The 18,792-nt window shown below is 46.3% G+C and overlaps 1 protein-coding gene across 1 annotated transcript; it reads left to right on the top strand.

Annotated features, from left to right (window-relative positions):
- The first annotated feature begins 2,205 nt into the window (after nucleotides 1-2,205).
- On the top strand, nucleotides 2,206-12,708 carry LOC134342100 (zinc finger protein 239-like). The gene is made up of 2 exons (XM_063040037.1): nucleotides 2,206-2,269; nucleotides 6,555-12,708. Exon 2 carries the CDS (start codon nucleotides 7,016-7,018, stop codon nucleotides 8,069-8,071), a length of 1,056 nt encoding a protein of 351 aa, XP_062896107.1. The 5' UTR covers nucleotides 2,206-2,269; nucleotides 6,555-7,015; the 3' UTR covers nucleotides 8,072-12,708.
- The last annotated feature ends 6,084 nt before the right edge of the window (nucleotides 12,709-18,792 follow it).

Raw genomic sequence — 18,792 nt, 5'->3', positions numbered from 1 at the left:
AATTGTTTTGAGTTGTGACAGTGTTTTTATCAGAAGGCACCATGGAGACTAAAATTATCTGAGTTGAAATGTTGTCCTTCACCCACTGACGTGCTTTGTAAACTTTCAACAGGTAGAAAAGGCAAAGGATTTGTGTATGGGAAACTCAAACACAACAGCACGTTAGTCCCGCTGTATCTGTCAGTTCACCAGCGCTTGAATGCCGCCGATCCTTGAATGTGGAGACGGAGATGCTGGAGAAGACAGCGCCCCACTCGCTACAAGGAGAGCCCGGTCACGTGTCCATATCCGTGATCTGATTGGATACATTGCCATGACGTTATAGCAGTGTGACGTCATTCACTGGCTCTCATTTTGGAAGGGATTCAGTGGGACATCCCAGATACACCAACAGCTTCTCACTGGGAAGCGGCCGTTCAGCTGCTCCGTGTGTGCAAAGAGACTCATTCAGTTAACCCACCTTGTGATGCTCCAGTGAGTTCACAATAAATAGAGGCCACATTTCTGTCCGGAGTGAGTAAAGAGTTTTACTCAATCATCCCAGCTGCTGCAACACCAGCAACTTCACATCAGGGAGGAAGTTCAAATCAGCTCTGTGTTAAATGTTTAATCATCACGGTGACTGAAGGCAGCTGCAGGTTCATGAGGGACTGTTACTGTCAGATTCTGCAGTTCTTACGGCTGCTCATCGCACCCAGGACTGAACCCTAATCACTGAGAATTGGAGGAGTCTGTTCTGCTGATGTTAGCCTTAAACTAGATTGATGTTTAGTATTCTGGATCTGTGAAAGATAAATCATTTCTCTATCATATCCCGTATCTCTGGTACTTACTGGCTGTACAACACTCACAATGTACACACGATAGGCCACTCGGCCCATCTGGTCCCTGCCCATGTTTCTGTTCCACATCAGTGTATCAAAATCTATCCCTGCCGTTCCCCTCTCACCCTCCCTGTGATGACAGGTTGTAACTAATCACTACTCCGTGGGATAGGAGATTTCCCTTGAGTTTCGTAGAATCATAGAAATCTACAGCACATTACAGACCTTTTGGCCCACAGTGTTGTCCCGACCATGTAACTTACTCTACAAACTGCCTAGAATTACCCTACCGCATATCCCTCTATTTTCCTAAGCTCCCATGTCCGTATTAATAGTCTCTTAACAGACCCTATTGTATCCGCCTCTACCACCGTCGCCGGCAGTGCATTCCACACACACCACTCTTTGTTTAAAAAAAAATAGCTTTGACATCTCCTCTGTACCTACTTCCAAACACCTTAAACCTATGCCCCTCATGTTAGCCGTTGTAGCCCTAGGAAAAAGCCTCTGGCTATCCACATTATCCTATACACGTGCATGCAATCCCTGTATGATTTTCCCCAGGCTGAATAAGACGATGAGCTCACTGTGGTTTTGACGTTCCCCGGGGCTCTGGACAAAGTTGGTTAAATTCCTTCTTCCCTGCTCTTTTCAACGTTTGGTGTCATTTTCACCAATTTCAAAGGACCGTGCCTCAGACAGCTGGGTTGTTGCAATACATCTCTAAAGTCTGACAGCAGACTAGCGAGTGAATCTTCGATGGTGCAGAGTCAAACCAAAGAGTTGCCAGCCTGAATCACGGTTTCGGGGCTGCAGAGAAATATGGGGTCTAGAGTTTACGAGGGGAATGAGGAATGAGACCAACACGATGTGGCAACAAGTGAAAGATCAGAAACATTTGGAAAGTGGTTGATCGAAAAAAAGGGGGTTAATTTCTACAAATTACCGGTGGAACTCAGCACATCAGGTAGCAAATGTGGAGTGGAATAAATAGACAGCATTCAGGCCGAGCCCCTTCAGCATGCCTAGACTGTGTACTCCTCTGCTTAGTTGCTGTCTGAACTGCAGAGTTTCTCCAGCATTTTGTGTGTGTGCGTCTCTGTCTTTCCAGCAACTTCAGAATCTCTTGTGTTTCATATCTGCATTTGTAAGAGGATTGTACTTTGGCATTAGATACACGTTGATATTGAGTATATTGTTTATGGGAGCCACTTTCTGCGTTAAAACAGCTGCTGAATTTTCTATACACACAAAAAAGACGAGTTATGGACAGGGAACCGGTGCTTGCTGAAACTGTTAATGGCACCTTGATTACCCATAAAGCCCTGCACTGAATATTTCGCCGGCGCAGAAGCACCGATCAAATGCGCAGGCGTCAGGGTTCTGACCAACCGGAATATCACGCATGCGCGCAGTACACAAAGGCCTCGGAAATTTCACTGCAGGTAAGGCCTGATCTCCAGCCGATTCTCCCCGGGCGTGGGCTCGGTCAATTGCTGTGACTCCGGACACCGTGGCCCACAATCCCGGGACAGTCCTGCTCTCTTCCCTCTCTCTCAGCCCCACCATCCGTACACGGGCCCCGGGGAGCTTCCGGCTGATGAGGGAATGGGAACCGATGGGTCTCTCAGACAGAGCTGAGCTCCAGCTGTCTAAATGCAAGGATCGGGAACTCGGAGAAAGGGAACAAAATCTTTTACATCAGCTGTTGAGAAAATCACCTTTGTTCTGCCTCCAGTCACAAACAAGAGAAAATCTGCAGATGCTGGAAATCCAAGCAACACACACAAATTGCTGGAGGAACTCAGCATTAGTACTCTTTTCCATAGATGCTGCCTGGCCTGCTGAGTTCCTCCAGCATTTTGTGTCTGTTGCTTGTTCTACCCCCTCTTGTTCTGGACTTTTCTACCTGTGAGAACATGTTTTGTCCCATTCTCTCTGGGTACATAATGATATCAAACACCTTTGCCCTGGGCAACAAGTAGCTTTCACATCACAAATGTGCCACACTCCAATGAGACAGACTACTGCCCTTCCCTTCATATTCATTGGCATTGCCATCACTGAGTTCACCACCGTCAGTCACCTGGGGGAGGGTTCAGGGGAAATATTTGTGTACAATACAGAAACTGGTGTTACCTGTGTGTATTGTGGCAATGCAAAAGTTGCTGGAGAATTTGCAATTGGGAAGAAGTGGAGTGATATTTGGAAATCTGACCTTTTTAAGCATCATTTAGCAGGCAAACCACATATGGACAGTGTGGAACAGCTGTGGAGAGAAAATCCTTCATTACCTGTTACAGGCCCGCTACAGAGGTTGTGTGAGAGAGCAGATGAACTTGATCAAACCCAGAGGACATCAAAGTTCTTACTGATAGTGATTTTCTCGCTGTTAAAGTGAATACCTTTCTATATAAAATTCACTGTGCACACGTTGTCACTGGGTAGAAGAATGCTCAGTACAAGATTTATGTGCACACTGGTCATTACAAATTAGCGGGGACATTTCTGTGAAGGTGGGGAGACCTCCAGTGTTCCTGATACCCTCACCTACAAGATGTACATCCAGCTGCAGCTTGTAACCTTGCACTTTAAGGAGTTTGAACTTGAAATGGATGAATTCTGGATCAGCTGGGAGTTGGAGGGGGTGATGGATATGACATGGAGAGAGGTGAGTTACACCCAAGGTGCAGGACACGGGAAACTGGGTGAGAGTCAGGAAGGGGAATGAGGTTAAATAACCATCACAGAGTACTCTTGTGTCCATCCCACACAACAACAGGTGGACCACTTTAGAAACTGTTGGGGGGATTACCTGGCAGAGGAAAGTCAAAGGGGTGATAGGGGATTCGTTAGTTAGGGGAACAGAACAAGAGGGGGCTAATATCCTGGTAGTAAGGCTTGCTAGTGCTAGTGTGGGGAGAGGGTGATGTGGTTAAAATAAGTTGTCGGGGAAATGGGAGCCAGACTGACAGAACAGATAGTGGGGAGGGTGAATTGAATTGAATTCACTTTATTACATACGTCCTTCATATACATGAGGAGTAGAAATCTTTACGTTACGTCTCCGACTAAATGTGCAATGTGTAATTTATAGTCATTTATAATAAATAGTTTGTACACAGGACAGTCAATATAACATAGAAATGCAATTGTATCAGCATGAATTAATCAGTCTGATGGCCTGGTGGAACATGATGTCCCGGAGCCTGTTGGTCCTTTTGCTGTGGTACCGTTTCCTGGATGGGAGCAGCAGGAACAGTTTGTGGTTGTGGTGAATTGGGTCCCCAATATCCTTTGGGCCCTTTTTACACACCGGTCTCTGTAAATGTCCTGAATAGTGGGAACTTCACATCTACAGATGCGCTGGGCTGTCCGCACCACTCTCTGCAGGTTCCTGCGATTAAGGGAAGTACAGATCCCATACCAGGCAGTGATGCAGCCAGTCAGGATGCTCTCAATTGTGTCCCTGTAGAAAGTTCTTAGGATTTGGGACCCCATCCCAAACTTCTTCAACCATCTGAGGTGAAGGAGGTGCTGTTGTGCTCTTTTCACAACACAGCCGGTATGTACAGACCATGTGAGATCCTCGGTGATGTTTATGCTGAGGAACTTAAAGCTGTTCACCCTCTCAACCCCAGATCCATTGATGTCAATAGGGGTTAGCCTGTCTCCATTCCTCGTGTTGTCCACAATCAGCTCCTTTGTTTTTGTGACAATGAACGAGAGGTTGTTTTCTTGACACCAGTCAGATGTTGTTCAGACCTCAGATAGAGTCAGCAATCAAATAGTTGAGCATGGTGCGATGAATGTGCTGAGCTGTGTATATCACAATGCAAGAAGCATCGTAGGAAAGCCAGATGAGCTCAGGACAGGGAATTATGATATTGTAGCCATTATTGGGACTTTTCTGCACCCAACAGTCTGAGGGATTTAGAGGAATAAATTTGTAGAGAGATCGCAGACCATGCCAAGAAACAAAGGTTGATTCAGTGAGTGATTTTAACTTTCCATATATTGACTCGGACTCCCATACTGTAAAAGGACTAGATGGGGTAGAGTTTGTCAAATGTGCCCTTAATCAGTACGTAGAATTCCTCACCTTTAAGTGTGCAATAAGCTGTTAGGAAATCATCCAGGGCTGGTGACAGAAAGTAGTGATCATAATGCCATGAGATTCAAAGTAAATATGGAAAAAGAGAGATCTGGACCACGGGTTGAGATTCTAAATTGGAGAAAGGTCAATTTTGATGGTATCAGAAAGGATCTGACAAGTGTGGTTTGGGACAGGCTGTTTTCTGGCAAAGGAGTACTTGGTAAGTGGGAGGCCTTCAGAAGTGAAATTTTGAGGGTGTCTAGTTTGTATGTGCCTGCCAAAATGAAAGTTGAAAGGCAACTGGTGCAGGGACCCTTGGTTTTCAAGAGATATTGAGACCCCGGATATTTTGTTCCTGAAAATGCCTCAGACTGTTGGGTGCAACCAAGACTGTTAAATGACTACAATATCATTATTCCACCTCCCGAGCTCATCTGACTTTTTTCTTTTAGTCGTCTTCTGTTGGTTTCTGTATTTTTCCCAATAGTTTTTGCTCTTTTGTTTGCCCTCTCTTTGGCTTTTATGTTGGCTTTGGCTTCTCATTTCAGCCATGGTTGTGTCCTCCTGCCTTTCCAATGCTTCTACTTCTTTGGGATGTATCGATCACTCAGCTCCCGAATTGCTCCCAGAAACTCCAGCCATTGCTGCTCTGTTGTCACTCCTACCTTTTACCTTCCAAACAAGTTTGGCCAGCTTCTCTGTCATAGAAACATGGAGAAGTTCAGTACAGAAACAGGCTATTTGGCCCATCTAGTCAATGCTGAAAAAACATTTAATCTGTCTAATGCAACTACCTGCACCGGGACCATCGCCCTCTGTACCTCTACCATCCAGGCTCCCATCCAAACTTCTTCTAAATGGTGAAACCGAGCTCATATTCTTCACTTGTGCTGGCATCTCATTCCACACTCTCATGACCATTTCAGTAAAGAGCTTTTCCAAATGTTCCTGTAAAAGTTTCACCTTCCCCACTTACCCATGACCTCTGGTTGTCATCCCACCCAACCTCAGTGGAAAAAGCTGCTCGCATTTACCCTATCTACACCCTCATAATTTTGTATACTTCTAACAAATCCTCAAAGCAATGTATAATTTCTTGTTTATGTTTAGAGTCTTTTTTAGATGTATAAGATGATGAGGGGCATTGATCATGTGGATAGCCAGAAGCTTTTCCCAGGGCTGAAATAGCTAACATGAGGGGGCATAGTTTTAAGGGGCTTGGAAATAGATACCGAGGGGATGTCAGGGGTAAGTTTTTTACACAGAGAGTGGTGGGTGCGTGGAATGCACTGCCGGCTATTTGTGTGAGAGTGTTTCAGTTACTGTGGGGCCAGGAACCCATGCAGCTCAGTGGGAACAGGGAATAATACCAATGGAGAGAGTCAAACTGAGCCAGGTCACAGATTGGAGACGGCAGAAATGCCCCATTCTTATAGAGACAGGAAGAGCATCAGAGAATTTGATGGTCATTACAGATTCCAGCACTGTGCCCAGATAGAAGATGATTTCTCTCTCCAACTTGGGTTGAACCTCACTGTAGCAGTGTGATGTCAATTCACAGCTTGACAACTCAAGTGATCTCATCTGAAATGGTGTCCTACACCCATTGATGGATTTTGTTAATCTTTTTACAGGTTAAACACGACAAGGAATTTGTCTACGGGGATCTAGAACACAACACACCAGTTTTGCTGTCTCTGTCAAGGTATTTAATATTTGATATCACTCAATCATCCTTCCCACTCAGACTGTGGGGAGGTATTCACTCGATCATCGGACCGACTGGCATGCCCGTAATTTTAAACGGGATCCAATTCATCTGCTCAGACAGTGGGAATGGATTCAGTCGGTCATCTCAACTGAAGGTACATCAGCAAGTTCACACTGGGACAAGGCCATTCACCGTTTCTTGGTGTGAGAAGGGATTCAGTCGGTCATCCCACCTGTGGACACACCAGTCAGTTCACACTGGAGAGAGGCCGTTCACCTGCTCGGTGTGTGCAAAGGGATACAAACATAGTAGTCAGTTCACACTGGAGAGAGGCCATTCACCTCATCAGACTGTGGGAAGGGATTCACTTAGTCATCCACGCTAATGTCTCACCAGCGAGTTCACACCGGGGAATGGCCATTCACCTGCTTGGACTGCGGGAAGAGATTCACTTGCTCATCTAAACTGAAGGTACATCAGAGAGTTCACACTGGGGAGAGGCCGTTCACCTGCTCAGACTGTGGGAAGGGATTCACTCAGTCATCTGAACTGAAGGTACATCAGAGAGTTCACACTGGGGAGCGGCCGTTCACCTGCACAGACTGTGGGAAGGGATTCACTCAGTCATTTAAACTAAAGGTACATCAACGAGTTCACAGTGGAGAGAGGCCGTTCACCTGCTCAGACTGTGGGAAGGGATTCACTCAGTCAGCCCACCTACAAGCCCACAGGTCAGTTCACACTGGGGAGAGGCCGTTTACCTGCTCATACTGTGAGGAGGGATTCACATTGTCATCTCAGCTATTGAGACACCAGTCAGTTCACACGCGGGAGTGGCCATTCACCTGCTCAGTCTGTGGAAAGGGATTCACTCGGTCATCCCACCTACTGAGACACCAGTCAATTCACACCGGGGAGCGGCCATTCACCTGCTCAGACTGTGGGAAGGGATTCACTTGCTCATCTCAACTGAAGGTACATCAGAGAGTTCACACAGGGGAGCGGCCGTTCACCTGCTCAGTCTGTGGGAAGGGATTCACTCAGTCATCTGAACTGAATATACATCAAAGAGTTCACACTGTGGAGAGACCGTTCACCTGCTCAGACTGTGGGAAGGGATTCACACGGTCATCTGAACTGAAGGTACATCAGAGAGTTCACACTGGGGAGTGGCCGTTCACCTGTTCAGACTGTGGGAAGGGATTCACTCGATCATCCCACTTACAAACACACCAGCGAGTTCACACTGGAGAGAGGCCGTTCACCTGCTCAGTCTGTGGGAAGAGATTCAGTCAGTCATACAACCTACAGAGTCACCAGCGAGTTCACACTGGGGAGAGGCCGTTCATCTGCACAGAATGTGGGAAGGGGTTCACTCGGTCATCCCACCTACAAGCACACCAGCGAGTTCATTCTGGGGAGAGGCCGTTCACCTGCTGAAGCCTGAGTTATACCTCTGCATAGGCGCTACAGTGTAGCCTACACAGTAGCCCATGCAAGTGGCCTATGCTGTTGTGAGCATTTCTACTTGTGCGTTCGTGTGTCTTCGTCACTCTGCCAAAACGCGAGTTGGCATTGGGCTTTCTATCCCACTGTTTTGAATTGACTCGTGATGAGCTGGAAACGATGGCGACTGCTGAGTACGTCTTGTGGGAGTTGGAGCTAATAGATGTTGAACAGGAGTTACTTTTATTGAAATTACTGCAACGCAGAGTTTTTCCATTGTGCATTCCACGACGTCCAAACCGATGTTTGTCAAAATTTCTTTCCACGAATTTGGTGCCATTTGCAAGTCTTCATAGTCTGCCGACAAAGCGTGGTACAAATGTACATATTTTCTGACTTCCTCACTTAACCTCTCCTCGATTTGGTCCATTTTCCAACTTTGAAGCAACAGGAAATGCGTAGGAGGAAATGCGCTGCTACCAAGCGGACCAATCACAGTTCTTGCGGTCTGCGTCACCACGACGCGTAGTTACAGTTTTGGGAAGGTGCATGTTAGGCTACGGCGTATGTTACGGCCCGGCATGCCGCGTCAAGTATGCGTCTACGCGGATCCTATGACATAGCTTCGATGGAGAAGTACAATTCAGGATTCAGTCTGTGCGAAGGGCTTGACTTGGACATCTCAACTACAGAGACACCAGCGAGTTCACACTGGGTAGAGGCCGATTGCTTGCTCAGACTTCGGGAAGAGAATCTCTCAGCAAAATCAACTTAATGTACATCATTGAGTTCACACTGGAGAGAGGCCGTTCACCTGCTGTGAACGTGGGAAGCGATTCACTCAGTATTCTAACCTTATGTAACTCTCGCTTCAGCTAGCAGCTTAATATAGGGGGTGATAGCGCCCCAGCCCGGCCAAAGTTAAGAAATCTCATTTGGGTGGATGCTGTGTGATGTCTCCCCTGTTACAAATCAGTACCCTGAAATAAGAAACACTCCACAATATGTGATAAAACGATTGAGCTTTATAATTCTGACTTTGACTATATGGTTAGTGAAGTAATCAAAAAAAATGGAAAAACAGTCCACTCTCTCCATTCGCATCTTCTCATCTCTTCCCAGCAAAAGACCAGGAAAATCTCTCTTCCAGACTTACAAGGAAGAATATTTCTGTCATTGGATAGTTCCACACTTGAAAACCCTGTTATCTCTAGTCGTAACCTAAACATTTCACTTTTTGTGTTTGCTCTGTTCATAACATTCTCGTTAGATATTCATTTCATCCATGATATTCTTTGCATCATATTGGACATGTGATTAGAAAGAGGAGTCGGAATGCACGGTAATTATGGGAAAGATTGAAGGGAAGAAAGCAAGAGGAAGACAAATGATGGTGGAGACAGCAGCCAGAGAGTTGGAAAGGAATACCAATGAATTGATCCACTTGACCCGAAACAGGAGTGTGTGGGCCATGGCAGTCAAAGCTCAAACTGGGCACGGCACCTGATGATGATGATAACGAACCTAAACATTGCTGCTACAGACAAACCTCAGCAGTGAAACATTACAGAGAGGCCATTACGTTAGCAGTGAAACCTTACAGCATGTTACACTTCTGACGCACCACCGGGTTCACACTGGGGAGAAAGTTTCAACGAGCTGCATGCTGGATATTTGTCCATCACCGTTGCTGAATGCAATTTCGAGAGTGACTGTCGGTGCTGAACTCTGCAATTATTGCTGCTGCTCACCACACCCGGTTCTGCACCCTGGTCACTGGCATGGGAGGAGTTTCTTCTGCTGCACAGTCACCTTTAATGATACTAGATCTGTGACAAATAAATCAGTTCTATTTTAAACACTGTCTCCAGTACTTAGTGAATTTATAACACCTAGTGGACAGTAGAGTCAACTCAGGCTGGCTGGACCCTGCCAGTGATTCTGTTCCACGACAGTCCTTTCAAATCCTCCCCTGTTGTTCACCCCTGGTTTTCCCTGTGGATGAGTTCCAAATATTCACCACTCTGTGGGTGAAGAGGTTTCTGTTGAATTTTCTGCGGTCTGAAGAAGTCGAGCTGACTGCAGTTCTGTCTGAGATGTTCTTCACCCCTCAAATCTCTGGGCTGAGGAAGAATGATATTGGGAGTTAACCTCCTTATTCCGGGCTTATTTTCACATTGTGGGTCATTTCCCCTGCTTCTAAAGGATTGTTAGAAAACACCACTGTCCTCTAAAGACTGAAAACAGAATGGGAAACCATTAGTTGGATGTTCAATGGAGCAGGGTCAGAAACCAGAGGCGGGTCCGCACAGGGCAGAGTTTGGGGCTCTGGACGATGGTTGGGGTAAGAATGTATGATGAGGAGGGAATCAGCAGTGGGGCGTGGCAACAAATGATATTAGAGTAGCAACATTTGGAAGCTGATTGACAGGGAAAATAATTCAGTTGTCAGACTGATGACACAAACAAAACCTGTGGTGAGGTGCCCCATTGGTCAAGGAACATGTGTGTGCGTTTGGAATGGTTATATCTATTGAAGTTGTTCCTGCTTGTTTCTCCTGTAATATAATATCTGGTTGGTTATTATGGATTGTCCTATCTGAAAAAATGTATTGCTTTTCATATAATTTGTAATATTTTAACTGTAAAACTGGATCAGGCTTGAATTTATGGTGCCTTTATGAAGTGATCGAGGGCATTCATGAGTTTGTATTTTAAAGCAAGATTTTTGTGAATGATATTTGCCACTTGATTGTAACTTTGTCAGTAATCAGATTGAGTTAAACTGCTGCAGGATCCTGGAATGTGTTGGATTGTGTCTTGTTTCTCTTGGCATTTTCTGCATTTATTGACTTTTGTTTGTATTGTATGTATTTTTGATTTTTTAATTATTTTTATTAACCATGTTGTCCTGTATTTCTGCAAGGAACCCCTCTGTTTCTAGGAAGAGGTCTCCAAAACTCAGTCGGGTGCTCGATGCTTCCTTGTCACCATCTCCTCTGCTCAGATCATTGGGATGTCTCCCATGGAGGGTCATGCTCATTCCACTAGTTAATGTTTTCTTCCATAGTGATGATTCGTTTTTCTGATTTCGCCTCTCATTTATGTTTTCTGCTCTGTATTTCTTATCACTATTGCATATACACACATGGAGTGCTGAATCCTGTTCATTTTTGATGGAAATATATACTTCAAAGTTTTATCTGACTGTTGTGTGATTTTTTTTTTCATGTCTGTTATTTCTCTTCCTCCTTCTGTCCAAGGTAGAGTTAATCTAAGTGGGTCTGAGTGTATGTATTCTTTTTTAAAGTTTTCTAAATTTCTTAGTTACCTTTGTAAATTTTACTGATTGAAATTTGACCAAGACATTTTTTATTTTTAAAAAAGTCAGTGTCGGTATTGATGGAAGTGTTTATTGCCTTTGTTGTATTTGTTAACTATTGTGCTCTGTTTGGCAGGGTTTTTTTTAACCCTTGAACTAAATTTTGTCAAAGGTTTTCCTTATTTCACAGTACTTTCTATTGTCTTTGATTGTTGATATTCCAGATGCGTGGGTATCAAGATTCCTGATGAAGGGTCTTCACCTGAAATGTTGATTCCCATCCACAGATGCTGCCTGACATGCTGAGCTCCCCCAGCACTTCTAGAGAACTTCTGGAGTAGTTCTCTAGATTTCTAGCATCTGCAGGTCCTCTTGTTTCCCAGATACTTATATATTTGTTGAAAGAACAAGCCAGTAGTGGGGTTGTGTGGCTCTGTTGCAAAAAAAATTAAATAAAATCATTAGAAAGAGGTGGCCTAGGGTTGGAAGGTGTAGAATCTGTGGGTAGAATTAAGGAAGAGCAAATGTAAAAAAAAAATCCCTGATGGGAATTGTATAGAGACCTCCAAACAGCAGTAAGTATGTGGTCCACAAATGACAATGGGAGATAGGAAATGCGTGCCAAAAGGGCAATCTTACAATGGTCATGGGGGATTATCATGCAGGTGATTCAGAAAATTAGGATGGTATTGGTCTCAAGAGGAGGAATTCCTAGAATGCCTACAAGATGCTTTTTTAGAGCAGCTCATGGTTTAGCCCACTTGGGGATCAGCTATTCTGGATTGGGTGTTGTAATGAACTGGAATTAATTAGGTCACTAAATTCAAAGAACCCTTATGGGCAAGTGATCTTAATATGATTAAATTCACCCTGACATTCGAGAAGAAGAAGCTAAAGTCAGATGTGGAATAATTAGAGAGGCATGAGAGAAAAAAAATGGTCAAAATTGATCTGAAAAGAACACAGGCAGGGATGAAAACAGAGTAGCAATGGCTGGAATTTCTGGAAGCAATTCGGAAGGCAGAGAATGAACACGTCACAAAGAGGAAATAGTATTCTGAAGGTAAGGTGACAAAACTGTGGCTGATAAGAGAAACCAAAGACATCATAAAAACCAAAGAGAGGGCATAGTGCAAAAATTACTGGGAAGTTAGAGGATTGGGAAGCTTTTAAAAAACAACAGAATGCAGCTAAAGTAATTAAGAGAAGGAAAAGATGGAATACATAGGTGAGCTAGCCAGTAATATTAAAGAGGATACCAATTTTTTTCTTCAGGTACATGTCGTGTAAAAGAGAGGAGGAAGTGGATATCAAACCACTGGAAAATGATGGGGGAGAGGTAGTAATGGGGTGGGGTTGCAAGGTGATGGCAGATGAACTGAGTAAGTATTGTATATCACTCTTCTCTGTCGAAGACACTGGCAGGAATATGGAATTCCCAGATGTCAGTGGTCAGAATGTGTAAAGTTACATTACTCGGGAGAAGGTTCTTGGGAAATGGAGATGGTCTGAAGGTAAATAGGTCACGTGGACCAGATGGTGCACACCCCAGAGATCTGAAAGAGGTGGCTGAAGAGATGTGGAGGCATTAGCAATGATCTTTCGAGAATCGTTAAGAAAATTATATCCTAAGAAGTTTTTTTTCCTTCACTAGTCCCCCTCTCCCAGTTTCACCTATCACCTACCACTTCTTCCACCCCTTTAACTCCCACACTTCTTCCTCTGACGTCTCATCTTTTCCCTCCCCAGTCCTGATGAAGGGTCTCATCCTGAAACGTCGCCTGTTTACTATTTCCCATATATGATGCCTGGCCTGCTAGGTTCCTCAAGCATTTTGTGTATGTGTTGCTTGGATTTCCAGCATCCACAGATTTTCTCCAGTTTTTGATAAAAGCAAAAGCGAGGTCATATAATATTGTAAGAAAATAGTTGGAAGTTAGAGGATTGGAAAGCTTTTACATAACCAACAGGAGACAACTGAAAAAAACACACAGGAGAGACTAGATGAAAAAGTAAGGCAAGTGAGCCAATAATATCAAGTATCAAAAGTTTTTCAGGCATATTAATAGTAAACGAGAGGCAAGGGTTGATATTGTACCGCTGGAAGATAGAAACTTAGAAAATAGGTGCAGGAGTAGGCCATTCGGCCCTTCGAGCCTGCACCGCCATTTATTATGATCATGGCTGATCATCCAACTCAGAACCCCGCCCCAGCCTTCCATCCATACCCCCTGATCCCCATAGCCACAAGGGCCATATCTAACTCCCTCTTAAACATAGCCAATGAACTGGCCTCAACTGTTTCCTGTGGCAGAGAATTCCACAGATTCACCACTCTCTGTGTGAAGAAGTTTTTCCTAATCTCGGTCCTAAAAGGCTTCCCCTCTATCCTCAAACTGTGGCCCCTCGTTTTGGACTTCCCCAACATCGGGAACAATCCTCCTGCATCTAGCCTGTCCAATCCCTTTAGGATTTTATACGTTTCAATCAGATCCCCCATCAATCTTCTAAATTCCAACGAGTACAAGCCCAGTTTATCCAGTCTTTCTTCATATGAAAGTCCTGCCATCCCAGGAATCAATCTGGTGAACCTTCTTTGTACTCCCTCTATGGCAAGGATGTCTTTCCTCAGATTAGGGGACCAAAATTGCACACAATACACCAGGTGTGGTCTCACCAAGGCCTTGTACAACTGCAGTAGTACCTCCCTGCTCCTGTACTCGAATCCTCTCGCTATAAATGCCAGCATACCATTCGCCTTTTTCACCGCCTGCTGTACCTGCATGCCCACTTTCAATGACTGGTGTCATCACTTTCAATGATGATGCTGGCGAGTTAGTAACAGAGCAAAGAAACAGCGGTTGAATGTAGTAAGTGTTTTGTGTCAATCTTCACTGTGTAAGACACCGGCAGGATAAGACAATAAGACATAGGAGCTATTCAGCCCCATCGAGTCTGCTCTGCCATTCTATCATGGCTGATCCCGGTTCTCACTCAACCCCATGCACCTGCCTCCTCGGCATATCCTGTAATGTCCCGACTGATCAGCAAACTGTTAGCTTCTGCCTTAAATGTACTCACAGACTTGGCCCCCACCGCCGTCTGTGTCAGAGAATTCCACAGATTCACTGCTCTCTGACTAAATAAAATCTCCTTAACTACTTGTATAGGTAAGTGTATGATGTATGAAAATTGTCACGACAGAGAAATGGTTAACAATTACGAATCCGTGGGTCTGTTATGTTGTTGGGCAGATTGACCCTTGATACTAGATAAGGGGAGAACTATATATGTGACTCTGGTCTACCGATCATATGCCTCAGAGCAAGCTAAAAGTGCTGATTTGTGTAAAAGTAATTAATCACCTTGTCTCTAAAGAATGTTTTTTTTTAACATTGTTTGTTTGTAAGATTAATAGGATGTATTGTCCCTGAAGCAGGCAAAGGCTGGTTGTTGCAAGTCACCCGACCATCGACTGGAGGGTGGCGATACAGGTATAAAGGTGGGAAAGTTCTTTCTTGGGCCGACCACTCGCCTGGGTCCCAGCTTCGCGCCGAGCAGCCGAACCGGCGCCAAGGACCTCCACCCCAGCCAGTCCACGGTCGATCGCCTGCTTCAGGGACCACGCAGACGTTGCTAAGTATACTCGGCGGTGTAGACTACTAGGGGTTGCTTAAGTTAGCCCTACCTGTTTGCGGTGTAGGTATGTATAATAAAAAAGCATTTCTCGCAACTCTCTATTTTCTTCTCAGTATTAACAATAAAGTGAGTACTCGGAGGAACTACCGAGTCTGGGTTGATTTGTTCAAGCGAAACCAAATAGTCGCAGCATCCACCCGTCACGGTTATTCTCACTGGGTCTCAGTTCTGTGAAACTATTGCTGTAGTCGCAGCAGGATACGTGGATTGCTGAAAATGTTTCGCTGGAACAGAGAGGTTGCCCCGGAACAATATCGCAAACCTGGCAATGAAGACGCTGGTAAAATCTGCAGAGCCAGAGTATCGAGATCCGAAATCAAGATCTGGGATCCGCCAACCACCAATACGAGCCTTCGTGGATGATCTGACTATCACTACGGAGTCAGTGCCCGGTGCTGGGTGGATTCTGAAGGGGCTGGAAAGGGTGATGAGGTGGGCAAGGATGTCCTTTAAGCCGGCAAAATCAGGATCTGCAGTGCTGAAGAAGCGGAGAATACAGGAGAGATTTCGTTTCTCTATTGAGGACATTTCAACCCCTACCATCACAGGGAACCCTGTTAAAAGTCGTGGGAAGAGGTTTGATGCAACACTCAGAGATAAGGCGGCAATAAGAAACACCTGTGGGGAGTTTGAACAATGGCTGCCAGAGGTTGACAGGACTGGCCTTCCAGGGCGGTTTAAGACATGGATCTACCAGCACGGTGTACGACCCAGAATCCTCTGGCCACTGCTTCTCTCTGAGTTTCCAGTTTCCACTGTTGCTGAATTAGAGAGGGCAGTCAGCCGGTTCCTGCGAAGATGGCTGGGTTTACCAAGGAACATCAGCAGCATCGCTCTGTACGGGAATAACTGCAAACCGAGGCTCCCCTTGAAATCCATCGAGGAGGAGTTGAAGGTTTTGCGAGCAAGAGAGGTGCTGCAGTTCCGGGATCTTCAGATCCACAGGTTTCCGGAGCAGGAGTGGTGGTGAGAACCGGAAGAGAGTGGAGAGCGGAAGCTGCAGTGGGAGAAGCCGAGGAGCGACTGCGCCACAAAGTGCTGGTGGTGGGGGCGGTCGCCAAGGGAAGAGTTGGACTCGGAAGCCTTGAAGTCCCCCATTTTGACAAAGTACAGGGGAAAGAGCGACGAGAACTGGTGCAGAATGAAGTAAGGGCAGCTGTGGAGGAGGAGAGGACCAGCAGAGCAGTGGCAATGAAACAACAAGGAGCCGGGACCAAATGGGAGCAGGTGATCGAGCGGAAGATCACGTGGAATGATCTCTCGAAGGTGGATTCACATCGCATCAGGTTCCTTATCCAGGCTGTTTATGCCGTCCTTCCTAGCCCGTCCAACCTGCACTGCTGGGGCCTTGCAGAACGGCCAGCTTGCCCCCTCTGTGAGAAGACCAGCGCGCCAGAGCACATTCTGAGCTGCTGCCCCAGAGCTCTTGCCGATGGCCGTTATCGGTGGCGGCCTGACCAGGTCATCCGGACAATTGCTGAGACAATCTGCAGCACCCTTAACATCTGCCGGAAAACCAGTCCGGTCAAGAATACCATCTGCTGTGTCAAAGAGGGGCAAAGACCAACAGAACACCAGAAAGCAACCGGGTTGCTCTTCACTGCGCAGGACCGGAAGCTCAAAGCAGACCTGGGAAAACAGCTGCAGGTTCCTCCCCACATCACAGAGACTACACTGCGGCCCGACACTGTGTTGTGGTCCGACTCATTGAAGCACGTTCTTATGTTTGGGCTTACCGTGCCGTGGGAAGAACGCATGGAGGGGGCCCACGAGCGGAAAAAAGCCAAGTATGAAGATCTGAAGAACAACTTGCAGAGAAGAGGCTGGAGAGGAGAGTGCTGGCCCGTGGAGGTCGGGGGTCGTGGCTTTGAAGGCCAGTCGCTCTGCAAAGTACACACTGCACTTGGAGTCACGGGAGAGAGAAGAAGGAGAGTCATTTCTACCACCATAGATGCAGCAGAGAAAGCGTCAAGATGGCTCTGGATAAAGAGGGCAGATCCGTGTGTTGCTGCTAGGACACAGGCCGGGGTCTGATCAACCCCGGTTGGGTCGCCTGGGCGAGGGTGTATGACGTTGAAAGACCCGAAACACCTGACGACCCCAGGTAACATCAGTGATGATGTGCCCCAGCTTAGCATCAGTCAGATGTTTCTGTAAGAAGAAGGTGGGCGGATAATACTGATGGGTTTGCTGTACTTGCTAACACCCTTGCTAAGTTGGGACCTCCCATAAGTTGGGATGGTCGCCTAGATAATACTGGCGAGAAATGGAGAAGTACGATGGCTAGATTGTTGCGAGAAATAAATATTCCATCGAAATGAGGTTCTCGTACTGATGGCTCTTGGCTGCTGGCCACAGCCTTGCGCCAACAGTTGGAAAGGACCCATGAGGTGGAACAAGAAAGGGATAAGTTGAGGGATGACGGAATGCTGTGAAGGAGAGGTGCTCAGTAATGATTGAGGTGGTGAGGACCAGTCAGAATAGGGCGCAGGAAGCTGAGGAGAAGGGAATTAAGATGACATGTAGGCCAGTGAAAATTAAACATCAGGAGGCGGCTCACCGCCAGAATTATACCCCCGATGGCATGAAGATAAGATCAATGTTGTTATCCAAGGGAGATCTAGATACCTGGGATGGGGATATATGGTATGATGATAATGATAATGGGTCCTTCGGTGAGGGGGGAACTGCTTTTCCCCCAGAACCATTGCAGGCTCGGCCTGCCGTGGTGACTTCTCAAAAGACTGTACCTGGGCAGCCGGGAGTACAGACTCGAGTACAAGGAGTATAATGATAAGGAGCTATCTGAGATGGCTGCCCGTTTTAAGCACAGGTCTGGGGAGTCGCTAGCGGAATGGTTACTCCGCTTGTGGTATGATAGAGGGGCTAGTATAACCTTTTACCCTGAAGAATATAGCAAGGCTGGGGTCTTTAACCTCGAATCCCCGTATTAACACTGAGTTACTCCAATCTCCCCGTGCGAATAGGTGCTTTTTTCAAGTGTTGGATGCTGTTAAGAAGGTATTCCCGCACCCCCTTGATTGGGATTCACAGGTACTGGGGGACTGGGAGACTGCCGCTGAAGGCATTCACCGCTGAAGACAACAGGCCCTGGTCAAGAGGATGTCTGGGGACTGGGACACACAGTGGCGACGGGGTCGAGATCCAGACCAAGAGGAATTCACCGGAGGGATGTACACGAGATTGGTGCGGTCAGCCGCCCCATCCATTCGGGGTGTGGCTCTTGCATTATTGGGGCCCTCAGTTCAGGGGGATGTGGAGGACATGACTAATGCCTCGGCGAACCTTTCCGACTTGCAGGTGGTTAAACCCCGAGTCCGTTCCACACGGCTAACGAATATTGGAGGGGAAGGTACTAATGGTACCAATGGGACTAGGAAACCCGCCCTGACGCGCAGGGGAGATGTTCGCTACCCTTTTGAAAGCAGGCGTCAGTAAGGAGAAGATTGACGGTGTGCCGACTAGTGTATTGTATGCTATGTATCGTGAGCACATGAAAGCTGGGAAGACGCCGGTGGACCCTTCTGCTCCTCCTGCCTTCTCACTGTACCCATCGTCAGCTGAATTGCAGGACTTAGTGAAAAAGGCCATACAGGAGGAGACCGGGAAATGGCGGCCTCCCAAACCCTCCCGGACCAAGTGGGATGACCGGGTTCCCCCGACATATAAGAGC

The sequence above is a fragment of the Mobula hypostoma genome, unplaced genomic scaffold (assembly GCF_963921235.1).
Source record: "Mobula hypostoma unplaced genomic scaffold, sMobHyp1.1 scaffold_121, whole genome shotgun sequence".
Taxonomy (NCBI): Eukaryota; Metazoa; Chordata; class Chondrichthyes; order Myliobatiformes; family Myliobatidae; genus Mobula; species Mobula hypostoma.
This window is presented reverse-complemented; position numbering and strand designations above follow the sequence as displayed.